Source organism: Microtus pennsylvanicus, chromosome 12 (assembly GCF_037038515.1).
Source record: "Microtus pennsylvanicus isolate mMicPen1 chromosome 12, mMicPen1.hap1, whole genome shotgun sequence".
Lineage (NCBI taxonomy): Eukaryota > Metazoa > Chordata > Mammalia > Rodentia > Cricetidae > Microtus > Microtus pennsylvanicus.
In genome coordinates this window covers 49706232-49726471 of record NC_134590.1, presented here as the reverse complement: position 1 = coordinate 49726471, position 20240 = coordinate 49706232, and the positions used below count along the sequence as shown (strand labels likewise).

At 37.2% G+C, this 20240-nt stretch overlaps 1 protein-coding gene across 6 annotated transcripts in view; it reads right to left on the bottom strand.

Moving 5' to 3' along the window:
* Kcnip4 (potassium voltage-gated channel interacting protein 4) overlaps window positions 1-20240 on the bottom strand; it is a 1037063-nt gene that overhangs the window by 107956 nt on the left and 908867 nt on the right. The window contains exon 2 of one of the 6 annotated variants that reach the window (XM_075943600.1): window positions 17026-17131. The exons of 4 other annotated variants lie outside the window; for them this stretch is intronic. In XM_075943600.1, the coding sequence (XP_075799715.1) occupies window positions 17026-17131 (106 nt within the window). The remainder of the gene's footprint in view (window positions 1-17025; window positions 17132-20240) is intronic. One more of the 6 variants, XM_075943595.1, reaches the window with a different exon arrangement.

The window sequence follows — 20240 nt, the reverse complement described above, 5'->3', positions numbered from 1 at the left end:
ATCAATAGGGAACAACAGGCTGAGCTTTAAAATAGGCATATTTCTAGAAACTTTTCTTAAGACACTGTAGAAGCCCATACAAGCCCAACATAATTATGCAAATTTGACCCTACTTGTAGTCCCCATTTTTCTGGATATAATTGCAAAGAAACATGCTTTACAAAAAAAACATGAGAATGTGTCCTGACTTTAAAGACACAAGGTTGTGCACAATATATCTAATGAGGAAATCAAAACATCCTTTGCAGAACGGAGTTGCATTTTGTTGAAGTGGTTTATGCACTTAGACCACACTCACACAAAAGAGAGTTCTTCCTAGGATGCCATATACACCTTTCTAATAATTTTATTTTCAATTTATTTATTGTATGAGTATATACAGTGGCAGTGGTGGTAAGATGCTCATCTATTACAGTGCATGTATAGAGGCCAGAAAACAAGTTGTTGGCGTGAGTTCTCCTATTCTGATACATGGGTTTTGGGAATGGGATTCAGGTTTCAGGTTTAAAGGCAAACATCCTTACTAGTGAGTCCATCTTGCTGGCTCTTATTCCCCTTCTCATCAGACCACTGGCCTGCCACTCCTACAGCATTAACTTCGGTACATAACAGTGATCAGCAAGATAGATAGATAGATAGATAGACAGACAGAGAGACAGACAGAGAGACAGAGAAACAGACAGAAATGTGAAGACACAGAGATAAACCATGTGAACCATTCCAATGATAGGGAGTGAATGTATTTATACAAGATTGCCTTTTAAAATTCAATATGATGTTTATTTTAAAATGTATCTACTGAGGCTGAACATATACCTGTAATTCCATCATTTGGAAGCCTGAGGCTGAGAAATCAGGACATCAAGGACTAATTGATAAAAAGTTTAAGAGCCATCTGGGCTCATGAGACCCAAAATTATCTGTATTTATTATTTTTAGCCTTGTAACTTTTAGATTTTATTTGAATAGGAATCAATGTGTCTAGCCAAATCCTGAAACTACGTGTCTCATTTACAGCAACACCCTCTGAAATTTTATTACTAATGTGTACATTTTATTAAATTGATCTGATAATAAGCAAATCAGTATGGGAATAACATGCTAATCTTGAATATTTTCTAATGATATTTTATCTATTATTAAACAAGAAGAAGCTTGGGCAAGTGGTAAGCCTTGCTGGGCTTTCACTAAATTTGATCAGGGCCTTGATCTGCGCTGCACTATGTAAAAGATTCTCCACCATGATATTGGAAACTGCTTCCAGAACTTCTAGAATGAGGGGATGATTTGTGTCTTCTTGTTTGATTCATGTCCAAGTCTGACACATTGGCCTGAGGTAAAAGCTGACTAGAGAATAACATACAAAGGTATTTTTCCTGTCAACAACATAAGCCCTTTCCTCCTTGCATTGTTACTTCAAAGACTTGAACAGACGTAAGGTGCACACCCATATACCTGCCTTCCCATTCCTCGATTCTCGCCCTGCCCACAAAACGTTGCCCTGAAAATCAGTTAGTCAATAGTGCAGGGATTATGAAAGAGTTTAAGTCTACACACTGTACAGTAGATGACGATGGAAGAGCACCTGTCACAAATTACTCATCACTTCTTCCTGTTCTAACATTTAACATCCATAGGCAGACTTCAAACCTGGGCCAGACCTTGCAAGCATCTCTTTAAAGTGTTTGGCAATGTGAATTATTTTTATGTCAAGAAGGCAATGACCTGGGAATCCTCTTAACTCTTCCTGTCTGCAAAACTCTTTATCAATCCACCCACCAAGAGCTTTTATGAAATGCACATTTGAATATGTGAGTAATTAAGTCTAAGCTGATGATGTACATACAGCCCATGAAGAAGAGCACTATCACACCATCAGAAATACTGAATTATTCCAAGACTTCCACAGACCACCCTGAGCATCAGGAGCCCTGATATGTTATAGTCTGAAAATATTTCTTTAAACCTGGCAGGGAGTGCATTTTAAGACCAAAATAAGACATAGCACTTTAATTAGTATGTTATTCTATTTTATACTAATGTATTACATGGAAAATGAAAAGTACCTTGAAAATGGCAAATTATTTCGAGCATCTCTGTTAGATGTATTTGTTGGCAATGACATAACAATTTCCACTCTAGGAGAACTTGAATTGCTTTGCAATTTTGTGATTGAATTCAATCACTACAAAATATAACAACCCGGAGGTGAGCTGCCAGACCAATTCCTCACAGCATGTATGAATGGATTGTCTCTGACTTATTTGTAAACACAAATAACTTTCTCACAAGGTTAGATTTATTTAAAGTCACCTAATTGGATTGTTCTTTATCAGCATTAAGCATGTCATTTCCAGAGTAGATCATGATGGCTTATTACAGCAGATATTATTCCTTAGGTGATAGGTTCACAAGTGATTTTCTGTAGATGAAGGAAATGAAAGGGATGTTATCAGATATTATAATCTGATAGACATAATCTACATTAGAGCTGATAAGAGGGAGGAAGATGGATACAGAGAGAATAACTGAAATTTTCCATAAAGATATATCAGAAAAAATTGATATTCTAATCAGGAAAGAAAACATGCTGGGGGTTTATAGTCAATGATAATTTTTTCAAAAGTAAGGAAACAAAGTAAGAGAAATAAAGAACAATGACCTCCAATAATTCACTTTGTTTAAAAAAATTGCCAAAACAGAAGCTCTGGAGTGCTCAGCTCTAAGTAGGCTATCTATATCACACCTGCATATTCAAGAGTCATCACAAAAGAGGGGACAGAATGATTAGTTTTTGTATTTCTTTGTTTATTCACTTATACACATTTGCAATAACAATTGTTAAAAAAAACAGGAGACTGTGAATTTTGGAAGTGAAAGACACGGAGGTTAGTGGTGGGGGAGAAATGAAATAATTATATTCTAATTTTTAAAAAGATCCCTCTCACATGGTGATGGAGGAGGGTCATCTTTCTATCTGTTGTTTCATTGGTTAAGTAATAAAGAAACTGTTTGGCCTCTGATAGGACAGAAAATTAGGTAGGTGGAGTAGACAGAACAGAATGCTGGGAGAAAGAAGCTGAATCAGGGAGTCGCCATGATTCTCCCACTCCGGACAGCCGCAGGTTAAGATCTTCCCTGGTAAGCCACCTTATGGGCTACACAGATTATTAGAAATGGGTTAAATCAATTTGTAAGAGCTAGCCAATAAGAGGCTAAAACTAATGGGCCAGGCAGTGTTTAAAAGAATACAGTTTCCGTGTAATTATTTCGGGGTAAAGCTAGCTGGGTGGAGGGATGCAACTCGCCGCTCCTATTACAACAACATGGTAGAGGGAGAATTTGAAGCAGAGCATAATTTAGCAGACCAATAGTTGTAGATTCTCCCCTGCAGCCTATGAACAGGCTAGCCACATGTTCTTGGCCAGATAATGTTGCCAGATCTGAGTTTCATTTGTGGGAAGGCTCAATCACAAATACATTGCTTTACTCCCATGATATTAATGCCACTATTGGGCTAGTGGACATGTCAATTAGGCCAGTTTTACTCTAGCTCTCAGAGTTCACAGATGGGTGAGATCGAGGATTACTTTTCTATCCTGGTAGCATGTACAACCTCTCAAAGCACTATACAAGTTACTGAGTAGGAATAGAGCTTCCAGGTGAGTACCAGCTGGATTTCTCCATTTTTCACTATTCAACTATGTAATATCGTCAGCAGGAGTGTCTTACTGCCTTTTTATGGAAGGAACCAAAAGGCATTTGCAATAGCTTGCAGTGTTTGGGAGTTTCCAATGAAGTAACCCATTCTTGGAATTTAAATGCTTACTTGTTAGTCTGTGGTGTCTAGTGAGATTATTGCCACCCTGTTATGAGGCAAATTCATTTTAAATCTTTTCTTTTTAATGTTTATTGATTCTTTGTGAATTTTATATCATGCACTCCAATCCTGCTTATTTCCCTGTCCCCTCAAATCATCCCTGTTGTAACCTCTCCCACCAAAGGGTAATGAGCATGAGAGAACTAGCCTTTCCAGACACCAAATATAGCACACAGGAGAGCGGGCCTTGCATCCCACCAGGACAGCACCCCTGTACTGACCCTGTTGTCAGAGTTCCATGTGAGCCAGCCCTGAAGACATGAAAGCATGAGCGAAGACACCACCCCTCCCCCCATTTCCCCTACAGAAGGAGAGAAGACCTTGTACCTTGCCTGGGCCAAACAGTACTGTCCCTCGCGATATGAATGAGGGTGAGCAGAACTAGGGTAGAACTGGCTCTGCTCCTTGCTATAGGTTGTATTGGGTGAGCTAGCAAAGAAGTGCTGGAGAGGTCCTCAGGTAGTGATGATGAGAGAAATCTAGTGAGTTGACCTACCCAGCTAACACCCAGGCTCAGAACTAGGGCTACGAGTTGACCCACCCCAACATCTACCCCATCTATGGACTGTTGAAGCTTGTGAAGGTGATGAACCTACATATCCAAAACAGAAGGATCTCCATGACATGGGACAACAGGATGTCAGGGAGAAGCCCCAGTGAAAGTCTATTGTAGGAAGGCTGATTGTTTGTTTCCCTGCTGCCCGGCAGCACAGATTTGAAATAATCACACAGAAACCATATTATTTAAATCACTGCTTGGCCCATTAGCTCTAGCTTCTTATTTGATAATTCTAACATCTTAGTTTAACCCATCTCCATTAATCTGCATCACCATAAAGTCGTGGCCTACCAGCAAAGTTTCAGTGCATTGGTCTTCAGTAGCAGCTCTATGGCTTCCCCTTAACTCCTCCCTTCTTTTTACCAGCATTCAGCTTAGTTTTTCCTGCCTAGCTAAGTTCTGCCCTGTTATAGGTTCAAAGCAGTTTCTTTATTTATTAACAGTAATTACAGAATACAGAGGGGAATCCCACATCAAAAGTCCATTAACAGTGGCCTCAAGCCAGACCAAAGACTCATGGCAATAAACATTTGTAAGTAAAGATGAATTGACTAAAGGATTAACTGTATGTCTCAAAAGGCCACATTACAGCTTCCACAAGATTCTTTCTTTTTTATTGTTGCTGTTGTTTGTTTTGTTATGTTTCTTTCGTTTGTTTAGTTTTTGGTTTTTCAAAATGATTCTTAAGGGCCAGAAAAAGCTGATGTCTTCAGAGAAGGGTATTTACTGGCTGTGATAACATTGTTGCACATGTCATTCTGAGCAGCCATGACTGCATGCCCCAGACATGCAGGTGACAAATACACACATACTAAGCATAGAAGGGGCAGGGACTCAATAATTCCCACTCCTATCTAAAGACCTACTGATAGTTGACAGCTGCTAGTGGAGGGAGAGTTTGTTTTCTTCAGGAATGAGGGTCTCAATGACCTCTAAGATGGTCTCATACCCATGTACTTAGGGAATTCAATAGATATGAGGGGGCTGAGAAAGAGAGGAAGAATAAAAAAAAGAGAGAAATAGAACATGAACTCAGAAAGAATGGAGAGAATTTAGAGTAGAGAGATTGAGAGATAAATTTTATCAAAACACATTATATGTGTATAAAATTCTCAAAAATGTTAAAGTCTTTGAGAAAGGAGTTTTTCTTGTATAGTGATAGAGTTTCTTCTGGTATTTCTACAAAATCTAATAATGCCCATACTACATTCACATAACTTGCAGTGTCTAAGAAATTTAATTTGGTTAACTTATAAACTGCTTATATAATTCTATTGGTGCTGAGTTCCATATTTATGTATGAAGACCCTGACACACAGAAAGAAACTAAACAATTTGACAATAGTCAAAGTTCTGAGATTCATGAAATTAATTATCCTGCTATTCTTTTCTCCAAAGAGGAAGGGTGAGACATAAGCAACTTTTGTAGAAATATGCATCCTAGTAAGAATCACAAAATTAGTAGCAATGGTCTCTAAGCACAAATCAGAATTCCGCTGGAAGCGAGAATGGCATGGAATCAAGCCTTACACTTGTGATTTTGTATTTACACAGAACATTACTTTCAAGTATTGTACATCAAAAGCTATTAGGTTCATCAGTGACAGAACTGTGCTTAAGCTACTTTACTTGACTGTTAATTTATCCTCTGCCAAGTGGCAATCACAGCATCTGTTAGCAGTAAGACTATCCTCACCCTATATCAACAGTTTTCAATAACCTCCTGATTTCGTGTAGCATCACATACAAAGGAAAGGGATTATAGGCTAGGAAGCCCCAAAGTACCTTTATACAATAACTAAAAAAAAAACCCTAATTTTCTTTGCTGCATCTAAGCATTGTAATCATTCTAAATATTATTGCCTTCTTTGTATACATGAAAAAGTTAATTTTGGAAGGAATACCTAAATTGTGGAAGACACAGAAGTGGAAGATAGGAAAATACTATTTATCCCCTAAAATTATGACTCTGAAGTTTAGAACTGGCATCAAATTTTCTGAAAACAATGAAGAGAAAGCAATGTTGAGGGAGGGTAAATGATGATCAAGGTTTCTGTCCAACCCGGTCCCTCAGCTGTTCAGTCCCAAAGAAATACACAGAGCTCTACTTTAATTATAAGCCTATTAGTTATAGGCTTATATTAGTTTAATTATAAGCCTATTAGTTCAGACTTCTTATTAACTCTTATAACTTACATTAGCCCATAGTTCTTGTTTCTGTTAGCCACATTGCTTGGTACCTTTCAGCGAGGCATTCTCATCTTGCTTTTTCTGTGACTGAGCATTCCTCTTCCCAGAATTCTCTTGTTTTCATTGTCCTGCCTCCACTTCCTGCATGGTTGCCCCACCTATACTTCCTGCCTGGCTACTGGCCAATCAGCGTTTATTTAAAGTACAAGTGACAGGGTACAGACAATTGCCCACAGCAGGTAAAGGTGTATTGTAGAAAATAACCAGAAAATATTGGTCCTTAAACTTTAGGAAAAGACTTTCTTCTATTCATTTTATTTGAGAAAGTAATAGGAAAAAGTTGAAATTTTGGAGAATGTCAATTTGAAATGTGCACACACAAGACTTCTAAGGAAGAGCTATTGAGAAAATGTATTTTTTTAAAAATGTAGTGGCTGGTTCAATAGATATTTTTGAGTTGAGGGTAGACAGAAACTGATGAAATCAATTACCTAGAAGCAAAAGAAAATCCCCTAGGAATTTGCTCCCGAGAAAGGCTGGCTGAGGTTAGTAAGGGTAATGGCTTTGTGCCATAGTAGGCAATGTTTTGTATTTGAATCAGTCAGCCTTAACATTGTAATGGCATGCTTATCCATCATAGCTAGGTTTAGAATGAAATATTAAATAATTTGAGAACCAATGTGACTTTTTCTTGTATTCCTTCTATATTTGAGCTAGTTTTCATGTTCAGAAAATGTAAGATTGTTTAGTCCAAACACAAACTAGAAATTCAACTTGTGACCAGTATAAAACTTTACAAAACTCTGTGGGGCTTTGCTCATTCATATGTTTAATGATGTAGGATTGGCATAAACTAATCCTAAAATTAGAGGACTATGTGCCTGAACATATTAAATAGAAGAGTATAGTGTATGTGCATTTCGTTTATTGTAAACATTTGACAGATAATGTAATTTGCTACTATTTATTGTACTCTGTTTTCAACATGAAAGTCTAGATGTAGAAGATCCTTTTCTTTAACATAATGACTAGAACCATACCCTCACTATGTCTAGGAAATTATGCAGTTTCTACAAAAATTCTATTTTCCCCCTGGATCTATTTCTCAATTATGTAACTGAAGAAACTATTTAAGCTTTCCAAGCCCAATCTTTTAAAAAAATCTATAAAATTTTTTTATATGGGGATAATATTTATGTTAGCTTCACAAAGTTGTTTTGAGAGACTACTTACATTACTTACTGGCCGGTATAATCACACAGTAGATGACAGCAGTCATAACTGTCCTTGCCTACTTACTAGGTGAGGTATTCTAGACTCTGCATGAGTGGGGACTATGGAACATCTGATTTCTGACTTTTCGCAGCTTTGTGAACTTGAGTAGAGTCATTAGTCTCTCACGAACTCATTTGCACACTGTTGGAAGGAGGTTGAAATGGTGCTTGTCAATCATGCTCAACTGTGCCTTGGAAGGATGCTATAAATAAGCAAATCATCGTCCATGACCTTTTTCATTAGACACTTGACCATGACATGGCTGGATTCATGATTGGTTCATTTGTATTTACATCTTGGAAAATACCTGCCGTATGGCAGATTTTATCTAATGGCTTGTGTTTGAGTTCTGTCAATGTTGCTATGTAGTGCTAGTGTTATTTAGGGAAATTCACTTAAAATTGCAAGTATTGAGTCTCTCATCCATATAATGGTGATGATGACAATTGAATAGTAACTGCAATTAAGGAAATTTAAAGATTAAAATATTTTGCACAGTGTGTGGCATCCCTTAGGTATCCAAATGTGTTTTGTACTGGTATAACAATTTTGTCATTGAAGCATCCAACATCTTCTCATCTAAAGCATTACTTATTTTAAGCTGCAATTGAGGTAAAATAAGTATGCTTTTAAATTACCTTCAGAATACTCAGTAGACATGTTTACTTCAAAGCAGATTCAAGAATCTAAATCTACAATATATTATAGAATTGTTTTTCTAGACATGCTTTCAGATGGACATGTTTGTGCTGGAAGGTGAGTAAGGCTTTCCCTGTCTGCTGATGATCATAACTTGTCTTATCTTCTTCTTCTTCCTTTATAAGGAAACTCTGCAGGCAAAGTTGGGCCAATGCTTCTGCAAAGGAAGGCTGTGCATCAACCATGCTATTCTAAATCCCTTGGCAAGAAGGCAATTTGAAAGTAAGAAGCTAAGCTTTAGCCCTGCAATCGAAGCAGATAATGTAGCCATAGTCTGTATTTTATACACCTGGTGAAGTGGAAAATTGAGTCTGTTTGAAGTATTAGGTTCCCATTTCAGTGTCTAGAGGAAACCAGCAGAAACCAGTCTTATTGACTTGACTCTTTTGTAGCTTGAATATTACTTCTCAGGTCAATACAAAGGGAAAATAGGTAAGTAAAAACTCTTGTTAGCGTCTCTGGTGAACAGCATCACAGTATTAATAAAATAAGAATTTTGGTAAACAAGATTGTAAACTCAATATTTTTATAAAAATAATGATTTTATCTTTGTATTTCTATATATGTTTTTGAAATCACTTATTAGGTGAAAAAGTTGACCCAAATTAACAGTCGTGAATAATAGTAAACAAAAAATTCATCACACAAGTAAAAAAAAAGAAGAAGAAGAAAGAAGGTAAGAAAGGACAAGTTACACTAATTATCAATGAAGCCTATTTCAGGCTTGTTTGCTTATTTTTGTCAGGCATTACTGATTTTCTTCAGACATCTTATGTCTGAAATAATGCTACGTCTCTTGAACATGCTTCATGTTCCTCCTTCTGTGTTTATTGTGGTTAATTCCATCATGGTCCTTTGGTCAAATCTCTTGTTTTATTATTGACTTTGCAACACTAATTGTTTCCAGTATTTCATATTAACCTCTTCACAGGCTACCTGAAGTTTCCGTTCAGGCTTCCGTCACTCTTGCTTCTCTGTTAGACCTGTCACCTCTCCCAGGTAGTACAGTCCAGGTATGTACTCTCTGGTATGGCAACATTAAACTTCTGTGTCATTAACTAATTATTGCTAGGTAGCAATTTCATTTATATTTTCATTTTCAATTTCTCTTTTAAGTAGGAATATAACTGTGTCCCTCTCAGAGTCTTGCAGTTAAAAATAACAATAATTGTCTTGTGATACTTTCATGCTACACTCAATACAGGGATATTGATGGTATATATGGACATGTGAAATTGCACATGAAGAATGTCAATAGGAAAAATAATACCCACTGAAAAATTAAGCTGCATTTAACACTAAAATTCTTATTGAAATTAGGAAATTATGCCTTGTAATTATTTATGCCAATAAGCTTGTGATTGCATTATCAGTTATGAGTGGTCTAGTCTAATGATGACCCCGTATCTCATCTATTCTTTATGTCTTCTCAAATCAATGAAAATTCTGGACCAAAACATTAATTTAGCAAATAAATGATTCTGATTGAATGGGAACACTGAGACATTACTAAGTGGATGCTATTGTGACCCCAATTTATATAAAACTGTGCATAAATGTAAGTACACACATAATCAAGTGTTTAATGTTTCCTCTTTTGTAAAAGTTTTTAGCTATTATCAGTAAGTACCCTTTTAGCCATTTTAACAATGTGTGAACAAACAGGAAAATTATTGCTACTTTTTAGAGGTAAAGTGAATGACTCACTCTTTTAAAAGGCTTATCACACTCCTTAATTATATAAACATGCCTTACTAACAAACATGCCTTACTAACGAGCATGTAAGTGCTAGTTGTTGTGTTTGGGAATTAGGAATACATATGAAAAATCATGGGACTGATGTGGAGAATTATACTGATTCTTAAGGTAGTAATTCCTTAATCTACAAGTGAGCAGAATTTAGGTACATTTATATTTATATTTTATATTTATGGTTCCCTGCCTCCATTCTTGACCCAATACTGGTGCATTCAGTGGAGAGGTTGATTTATTTTATTGATTTTATTGAGCTATACATCTTTCTCTGCTTCCTTCCCTTTCTCTCCCCTCCCCTTCAACACTCTCCTATAGTCCCTATGATCCCAATTTACTCAGGAGCTCTTGCCTTTTTCTACTTCCCATGTAGATTAGATCCATGTATGTCTCTTAGGGTTCTCATTGCTGCGTAGGTTCTCTGGGATTGTCATCTGTGGGCTGTTTTCTTTCTTTCTTTCTTTCTTTCTTTCTTTCTTTCTTTCTTTCTTTCTTTCTTTTTTTTTGCTTTATGTTTAAAAACCACTCAGTGATTTCCCAGATTTCTTCTTAGCTGAAGACCTATGAATAAAGCAGCTGTGGTAAATATTGCAGGGCTCCTCTCAGTATATGCTGGAAGTGGTGGATACAGTTTGCCTGAAAACTGATGAAAACCTAGGCTCTGGATTTGGAAACCTAGCTCTGCTAGTTGGAAAAGTTTCATTTTTCTGTTCTAAGGTTTTTTAGATATTATTTGTGAAAAATAATTATTTTTCTAGGGTCATATTAGTTGGACTAGAACTTTTCATTTATTTATTCTAATGCTGCTTCTTGTACCAAGTACTTCACATGAACTACTTTTCTTAATCCTGCGATCATAATAATACGTTTTCAGATGGTGACAGAAAACTTTCTGTATCTTCATGAAACTATGCTCCTTTCCTCCCCTCACTTAAATCAGATTGTTCTTTGGAGTCTCAGATTATTTTATTAGTGAGGTTTGCCATGATCCATTCCATATATCTCTGTAGTTCAAATCCACTTTTAAATACATTACCACATATTTGCTTCACAGCACTCATCGGGTGGAGGGGTTTATCTTTGATTTCATGTTATTTTTACCTCCCCAAATAAGTTTCATGGGAACTGTAACCTAGAAAAATATCTTTCTCCCCAAGGCCATAATGCATGTTTCACAGATTTCTTCAAATAAAACAAAGGATATATTGTGGAATAATGATTATATAAGGAAACTGTGGGGCTAACAGTCTAGGAATTTGTTGACTACCAAGCAGAACAGGAATCCAGTATGTGCCAGGATGGTATCTCCCTCTCCCTCTTTTAGTTATTTTTGGAAGAAAACAGTGGGCCCAACCAGTGGAATAGCATAAGATCCAAAGGAGTGAGGTTACATCAGAGAGAGGAAATTGACAGTAGTTCAGTGATCTGTAGAGTGGTTGCTGGGGAGATGAAAAGGGGAGGAGAGAACAGATAGGAGGCAGCTGGTGATGTCAGACAAGTGACAGAGGAAGTCTAGGTTTCTGCTGAGTGAGGCAATGAGGTTGCTGCACTTGACTGTGTTTTATCAACAGCCTGGGGTGGACACGGAAAGATCAGTGGAAATTTGAGTGGTCAGGGGAAAGTTGAGTGGGTCAAAAACTGGAACAAGACAATCCTTAATTTACTAGGCAGATGTTTCTAGCCTCTATCTTATCTCATTTCTCACTCTTGTTTAGGAGTTATTAACACCAGGAAGAACTCTACATCATAAATTAATGCTCACTAGATTACATCAATTTCTCATTTTCAACTAATACATGGAGAAGGACATAGGCCATTGCCTAAATAATTTACTTCTTTCTCTCCAAAGGCAGTCACTGATTTCCAAAACATTTCTAAGGTAATTGGAGTTTTGGACTTTGGTTTGGCAGTTTTCTCAACCATCAAGATATGTGCTTAAAATATTAATGTAGCATGTTAGATTTTTAACCTTTTATTAAATATTTATACATATGGTCTTGAATAAACTCTTTACCATGAGCTACTTCTTTTAATGCTTTAATGTTAAGCATTCATAGCAGAAATTGTATTTCAAGTGTGTACTGAATGAGTTACTATAAAGTGAAGTGGGGGATGAAGAGGGCAGCAGTAATGAACAGATGTTGATAAAGGAGAAGAAGGAAACTCACTGTGTATTGTTCTCATGGTGGGATGAACACAGACATGTTCATAGATGAGCTTTTTCAGGCATACTGTAAAATGTTCCCTAAAGATGGTTACAGTGTCATAAGTAGTTTTCAGAAGAAACAATACTGCTCTCTGATGAAAACCAGTGATTCTCTTTTTTACTAAATGAGGAGATCTGATAGGTGTTTTCCCATGATCCTTTAAGTTTTTTAGTTCTGGGCTCAAAGTGCTTCATGGCTTAGCATGAGCTCAGGTTTTTCTTTAGGAACATAACTCTCAGACACACTGACTTGGAAGTCTCATGATGTCTCATATAGAACATTTCCTCTGCCACTCAGAGTTCAGTCATGCCTAGAACCTCTCAGGTAAGTCAAGAACGACTCATCTTCAGTTTCTCTAAACGCAGACATGGTATAGTTATACCTTTCTTATCGGGGCCTAGAGGCCTCTGCTTATCTGCTGTTTGTTTGATCTACCAACCTTTCATCCCACAGTCACATGGTATATTTTTACATTGTGTACAATTGTTAGTATTTAGTCCACAGAAGAGAGATAACATGATCACTTGGCTAACATAGTGTGGTAGTTTGAAAAGAAAATGGCTCCCCAAAAGAGTGGCACTATTATAAGGTGTAGCCTTATTAGAGGAAGTGTGCCACTGAGAGGAGGGATCTTTGAAGTCTCTTTTGCTCAAGCATCCCTCAGTGCGACAGTAGGTAAATTTTCTGTTACCTGCCTATCAAGGTTTAAGGACTCTGAGATCCAGCATGCTACATGCTACCATGCTCCCCATGCTGATGATAATGGACTGAACTTCTGAAACTTTAAGTGAGCCACCTTAATTAAATGTTTTCCTTGTAATAGTTGCTATGGTCATGGTGCCTCTTCACAGCAACAAAAACCCTAACTTCGCCACATAGTAATGAGATTCATTGTCCTCTTTTCCAAGTAATAGTCCTCTATTCCTACATGACAAGTTTTCTTGTGAGAGTCAGTTACTTGAAAATGCTTGCTACTTGGTAGAGATGTTTACATGTAAAGATGTACAGTGTCTGTAAATCATGTTTACACCTAGCATGGTGTAAACAACAGCTACTTTCTAGTTTTTAAAAATTGGTATATATTAATTACCTATGTTCCTGGGTTTTACAATTTTTCTTTCAAGCATAACATGTAGATATTTTATATATACATATATTTAAGCATCACTGAATATATTTTATATATGACTTTATGTAACATTATAAAATCTACTATCCACAACTGAGAGAAAATATGAAATTTTTGTTTTTCTGAATCGATCTATATCATCTATATCTATATATAGATAATGATAGTCTCACGGTACATCATTTTCATCAAATTATACAAATTTGTTCATTAGAGTTGAAAACTCTATTGTTCATTTATTTATCTGTTGGTATGCACCTCAATTGATATCATAACTTGGCTCTTCTGAATAGTGCTATAATAAACATGGGTGTACAGGCATCCCTATTGTATATTGACTATTGATTTAGAATCCTTTGGGTGTCTATCCAGGAAAGAATTAGCTGGGTCTAGACTAGTTCTGCTTGTCAATTTTTGAGAAGACTTCACGTTTTTCATTGTGTTTGGGATGCATTTAAATTCCTATTAGTGAATATATAGGGGTATCTTTCCTCACCATAATTTATTGTTATTCATTTTCTTTGTAATAACCATCCTGAAAGACAGAAAATCAAGTCTTCATGTAACTTTGACTTTTTATTGCCCTAATGGATGCGGATGTTAAATTTATCAAATATAAAATTTTATTATTCTCATTCTTTGTGATCAGAATGTTTTTTTGCTTGACTTTAATTTCAAGAAACATCCTTTTAGGGAAAGGCAGAGGTAAACTGAATTGGTTTTGTGTGATATTTCATGCAGGAAAAATGCTAACAGAATGTGACAGTCTTTTTCTTCACTAATCACACATGAAATCTTGACTGACGCTGACATTTATCCTGTACATATGATACAAATGATTGTGTTTTCAGCAAATATCAGGTAACTTGGCAATGTTGACTCTACCTTAGAAGGAGAAAAACAATAGCACTAATAGCCCACCATCGCAAACAAACCAGACTAACCCCCACAATTTCAGCATCATATCAGATTAGAGTTGTTCATTCCTCTAAATTACATCCTTGCAGTTTGCTGCTGAACTAGTATGTCTTACTAGTGAATTGTTGTGTGTATATAAGTGTGTTTTCATGTAAGTGTGCACTAAAAAGCAAAAGATAGAGCAGTGTGCTATAATAATACTTTTAATGCTCTGCCCATGGAATTCCTACCAGGAAAAATCATCTCTTTGGTTATGCATGATTTCGTTGGGTAGAGTTCTGTGGGTTTGCTGTTTTGGATTTTGTTCTGTGTTTTGAAATACACTTTATTAACTGATCTTAACACAATTCACAATGACTAGATTATGAAATGTATTCACTGAATGGACCCATGTGTCTGCTGGATCTGACTAATGCAATACAGCACCATTCAAAACAATTGTTTTGTATTTTAGTTCTAGGGCTTTTGACTCAGCATACTTTTTTAATGATGTTTCTTCCATATTTTCTCCATTTGTGTTGAGGAGAGTGATGGTATTTACATTTTAAATTGTCAATCCAATCAATAGTTTCTACAAAATGATATGGCAGAATATAAAAAAGTTACGTGAAGATACTTCCTCCCTCTTGACACAGAGTTTGGATATTTCTCCACACTTTATGATGCTCTATTTTCTTATTAGGAAAACTGCCTTCTCTTGTATGATTCAGGTGTTATTTGATGCTTGGATATAAATTAATGTAAATTTATTTGCACATACAGTCGTTATAAATTCACAGGGTCAGTGGCATTTAATATCTTTATAAGATTAACCAGTGTTCTCTCTTTAGGAGCTTTCTGTCTCTAATACACAAGGATGCCACATAGTTGTCAAGAAAGAGAAGGCAGACCAGTGTGCTCATTAGCTTCATGTGTTAGCCTGGCTAAGCCATAATGCTCAATTATTTAATCAAACCCTAATCTAAGTGTTGCTATGGAGGCAGTATATCAAAGTGGTGATGGCAGTAATTGGTAGATCCAGGCAGAGGACTGATTACTCTCTCTGGATGTAGTGGGTGAGTCACATGTAATCACTTGAGGTGTTAAACAAACCTGAGGCTTCCTTGGAAGAATCCTGATTCAATTCCACAGCATCAAATGCTACCTAGCTTCCAAGCCCATTCATAGCCATAATCCTACAAGTCAAAACATTTTTTATCTATTTCTATGTGTTTAGATATAAATATGCACATAGGAATATATATGTACATATATAATATATAAGTGTGTGCATGTATATGCATGTACTAATAATTGTGTTTTTGTTTTGGTTCTTGTTTCCTAGAGAACCTTAAACAACATAGGCATAGGATAAACAAAGAAAAGTAAGTCATGCTTTAAAAAATGAAATCCATGAAATTATAATAGAAATTGAATAAAAATAGTATAGATATTTCTTTCCATATAAATATCATATAACGGAGCAATATTTCTCTCCAGTAAATATAATTTATATGTTAAAGAGAAACATGCACTTCCATGTTCATTGCAGAGCTATTCACTTTAGCCAAGAGTAAGAATTAACCTACTAGGTAACTATTACTGTATAAGTGTATATATTCAGTGTGGTTCATGCACACAGAGAAGCACTATCCATCCCGGAAAAGAATAAATAGTTGTCATAGGTGATATCATGGGGGGAGCAGGACATCATTACACGAAATAAACCAGACACAGCATGACAAAGACTGCATCATTTCATGCCTAGGACTTTTAAAAGTTGACTTCATAGAAGTTGAGAGCACAATAGGATGTACCAGGTACTGAGAAGTGTAGCTGGGAACAAGGGATGAGGAAGGTTAATTTATGGTTATTAATTTATAATTAGACAGGATTCTATTTGTGTATCAGAGTGACTATACTATGTCATTTATGCAAGACAAGCTAGATACAGTAGGGGTTTTTATATTTTGCAGCAAAGAAAAGATAAATGTTTGGGGTTGTGGGTATGTTTATCTAGCTGAATTTATACTGAATATACATGTATCGAGACACCACACGACACTCCATAAATATGGACATTTTATGTTGCAACTAGAAAAAAAGAAACTTGCAAAATAATATAGCTTAAATTGTCAGCTGCTGTGCAACCATTTTAGGCAAACCAATCCTCCAGGCTAGTCCCCAGGCCTCAGATGAAACAGAAATCCGGAGTGTCAGGCAGCCTGGGCCTCTGTTACCGACGCCAGGATTTCAGGCTGCCAATTGAAAAGCGCCTGTTGCTCTCATGCCGCGGTATTTCAGATAAACACGAGCTGCAAATAGACATTGCTTCACAGGAGATGATATATCGATTCTTTTTAGAAACAGAAATTGCCGTGCGTGTGGATCTAAACAAGCAAAGCAAACAATTTGGGGGCGAAAAGAAAAGGAAACTTGCTTTGAATAGCAGGAGACGACGTTTTGGCAGCTGAGCAGGGCAAGAGCTTCATGAGCCGCTCTTTAATGCTGCGCTTGGTGTTGTTCTGAGCGTAGAGGAAACCTAGAAAATACATGATCGGTTCTGTTAGTGCCGGCTGCACAGAGGGACCCACAAGGCTGCAGGGGTCACCAGGCAAGCTGAGCAAGCAGGACGGGGAGACAGCCAGCTAGCTGCTCACTCAGGCAAACACAGACAGTGGGTGAGGGCTCCCAAAGTTGGTTTCCTTCTTTACCTTTTATATAAACTTCTTACGTGGCTTTAGAGGTGCTGGTGACCAAACAAACACAGAATGAAAGGATTTTCAGTGGATGCCAAGAGTAAAATTTAGTGGCTTATGTTGGATTTCAGATCAAAAGCCTAACAGCTTTCATTGGAAAAAGTTGGATGAAAATTTCAATATTCAAACCAGGGTTAAGGGCCTGCAATGCAATCTTCTTTTCTTTGGACACAATGCTCCCTTCTTTGATTACAGAGGGGGTGGGTGCTCTCAGAAATCACTCATACAGCAATCACCTGATAGTACCTTTGCCTTCCCTGAAAGTGAGGAAAATCAATGTCCTTGACAGGCAGGATCATTAGCATGTGTTGAGGATCCGGATGTGTGGAAATCCTGCACATTTTTCACACAGTGACATTAATGAATGGAGCTTATTCAAGTGAAGCCACTGCAGGGGAAGTAAGAGGTGTTTCGAAAATGTTAACTCAGGATTAGAGCCTGGCGCAGCAGGCATGCATCCATGACTTCAGGCAGTTGGAGAAGACTTTACAGAAACCAGTGGTGGCTCCATAGGCAAGCCTCAAAGGGCCAGAGACAACTTGTCATGTCAAGAACTCAAGGTTTTCAATTCAACAACATCCCAGCCACTCAAAATGCCTGAAAACCTGTATCTGCTTCTTAATATGAACTGCTTTCCCTGAATTAGTTCGAATGCAGCCTGATATAAAGCAACCACAAGGCACTCAATTCATTTCAAAGTTAGGATTATTTATGCTGGGCACTTGGCAAATATGCCCTCTGTTCCTTTCTGCTTTCTTGTTCCTACCTAGGAATTCTAAGCAAGCCCTGACCCTCAACATGGAGATTTATTTCCACCTTACCACGAGAACATACCTGCAAAAACTCTCACATGTAGGAATGACAAAATAAAGAGGTAAATACGCAAATCAGATCAGATCATCAGCACTGGCCAAGTCATCCTTTCTGACAAAGCATCGTCTCATGCTATCCACTTAGCTAGTGTGAAACACCATTCTCACCGACTTCCTCAGAGTAGGCTGAGGGCGTGGCATCAAAGAAAAGATCAATAAAATCACATTGGATGTAGAAAGACCACTACCAATTTCTACATTTTCAATCTGATTTATATAGCATATATGTCAGTTTTCTTCTTCCTTCTCTGTTTCTGGAAGAACCCTTTCACCTAAGCACCCCCTCTTTTGGAAACTGAGGTTTTAAGGTCTTTCATTTCCTCCTTAAGCAGGCGCGCTGTATATCTTTCTCTGTTGTTTCCTTTCTGCCAAGGCAAGGTATGTGCCACAGGCTTCTTCATAGTCAGCCCTCCTTTACCAAGGGTTGGCATCTTTATACCATTCTCCCTTTGAAATAGGTCAGACAATTTCCTCTCGCAAATTGCCTCTTCCCATTTCCAGCTGGCCTGTAGGAAGATACTTCTTGCTTGTTTGCTTCAACAACCCTAGTGGTCCAGCATCTCATCTTACCATACCCTGTCATAGATAAGAGACAAAGAAGTTGAGGAAGAAGCTCCTGATAGCCTTGGAGACACATACCGACCCCAAGGGAGCTTCTATCCCAGCTCTTTTGCTTCAGATTTGATTTCTTGACATCTAGCCCGACTCTGTAATTTTGTCATAAATTCAAGAAATCTTTTCTAGTTGCTTGATTTCCTGTTTGTTTCATGAAGCCTGGTATTTACCAGCTCAGGCTTTATATGGGGAGGGGGAGATTCCTCCTCCCCAAATATGCACAACTGTTAAGGCTACCCTGCTGCCCCGCCTCTTATTTGGTAAGATCAACAAGTTGCACTTTCAATTAAACTCTAGAAGTCCCTGGTTTTTACTATTTCATTCTAAGTGGTCTTGTAGAGATCATTATACTTTAGGAATCTATATTTTCTTCATGAGATATTTTAAAATGCCTCTTTTGTGAATACATTTTTATATTTTGTATATGAGTATGAAAATTAGAACGACTCCTCTTCTCGCCACTAGCATGTATTTTGGTTGATTGGTCCTTAGCTGACGGTGTTACTTGGGTAGATTCTGGAATCTTTAGGGGGTGAGGTCTAACTGGAGCCTAACTGGAAGACATAGGTAACTGGACCTATGCTTTTCTTGCCTACTTCCTGTCACTCTCTGCTTCCTGATCTGCCTTAAGATGATGTTTCTGCCAAAGGCACTATCTAAGCTGCTCTTCCTACCTCGCCAACCCACCATGATGCTATAAAACCATGATGTCAAATAATCTTTGCTAAATTGTTTCCATTAGGTTCTTTGGTTTCAGTGAAGTAAAGTAACTACAAAAATCTATTTGAGAGCAGGGTGTGGCCATGGTTAATTCTCTTCCTTGTCTCATCTCTCTTCCTTTTCTTCTCTGATGTCGGGTCATGCTACACTTTTCTCCTTTAAATGTATTGGTTTACTGTATGGGAATGGAAGCAATAAGCCTCAAGTCACATCTCAGCAGAGACCTAGGGTTACTCAGTTACTTAATCTCTTTGTATTTCGGATTTTTCTCTTATGAAAAAAAGTGAAGCACAATGTCTGCTTCAACAAGTTGTGGCTATTGGGTGGAATAATATGAAATATTGACCCCATGAAGGTTCTGAACCCAGTTTATGTTAGACTTTATTTTTCTGCTTTATGTGAACATACCACATTCCTTCCAGCCCTGGAGCCTTTGAATACACTGTTATTTGCATATAAACTTTACAACTTTGCTTCTATTGATCTTTGTCTTGTTCATGTCCACTCCCTCTTGTGATTTCACTTCTAAAACTGATCCCTGAGGGATCTGGTTTATTGCCTAATACAATAAAGCAGAGAGCATGGAGAATTGTGACATGTGAAACACATAGTTTCCCTTTTCTTTCTTTTTATACCAGTATAATTAACTATACAATCACACATTTAAAGTATATTTTCCTACTGT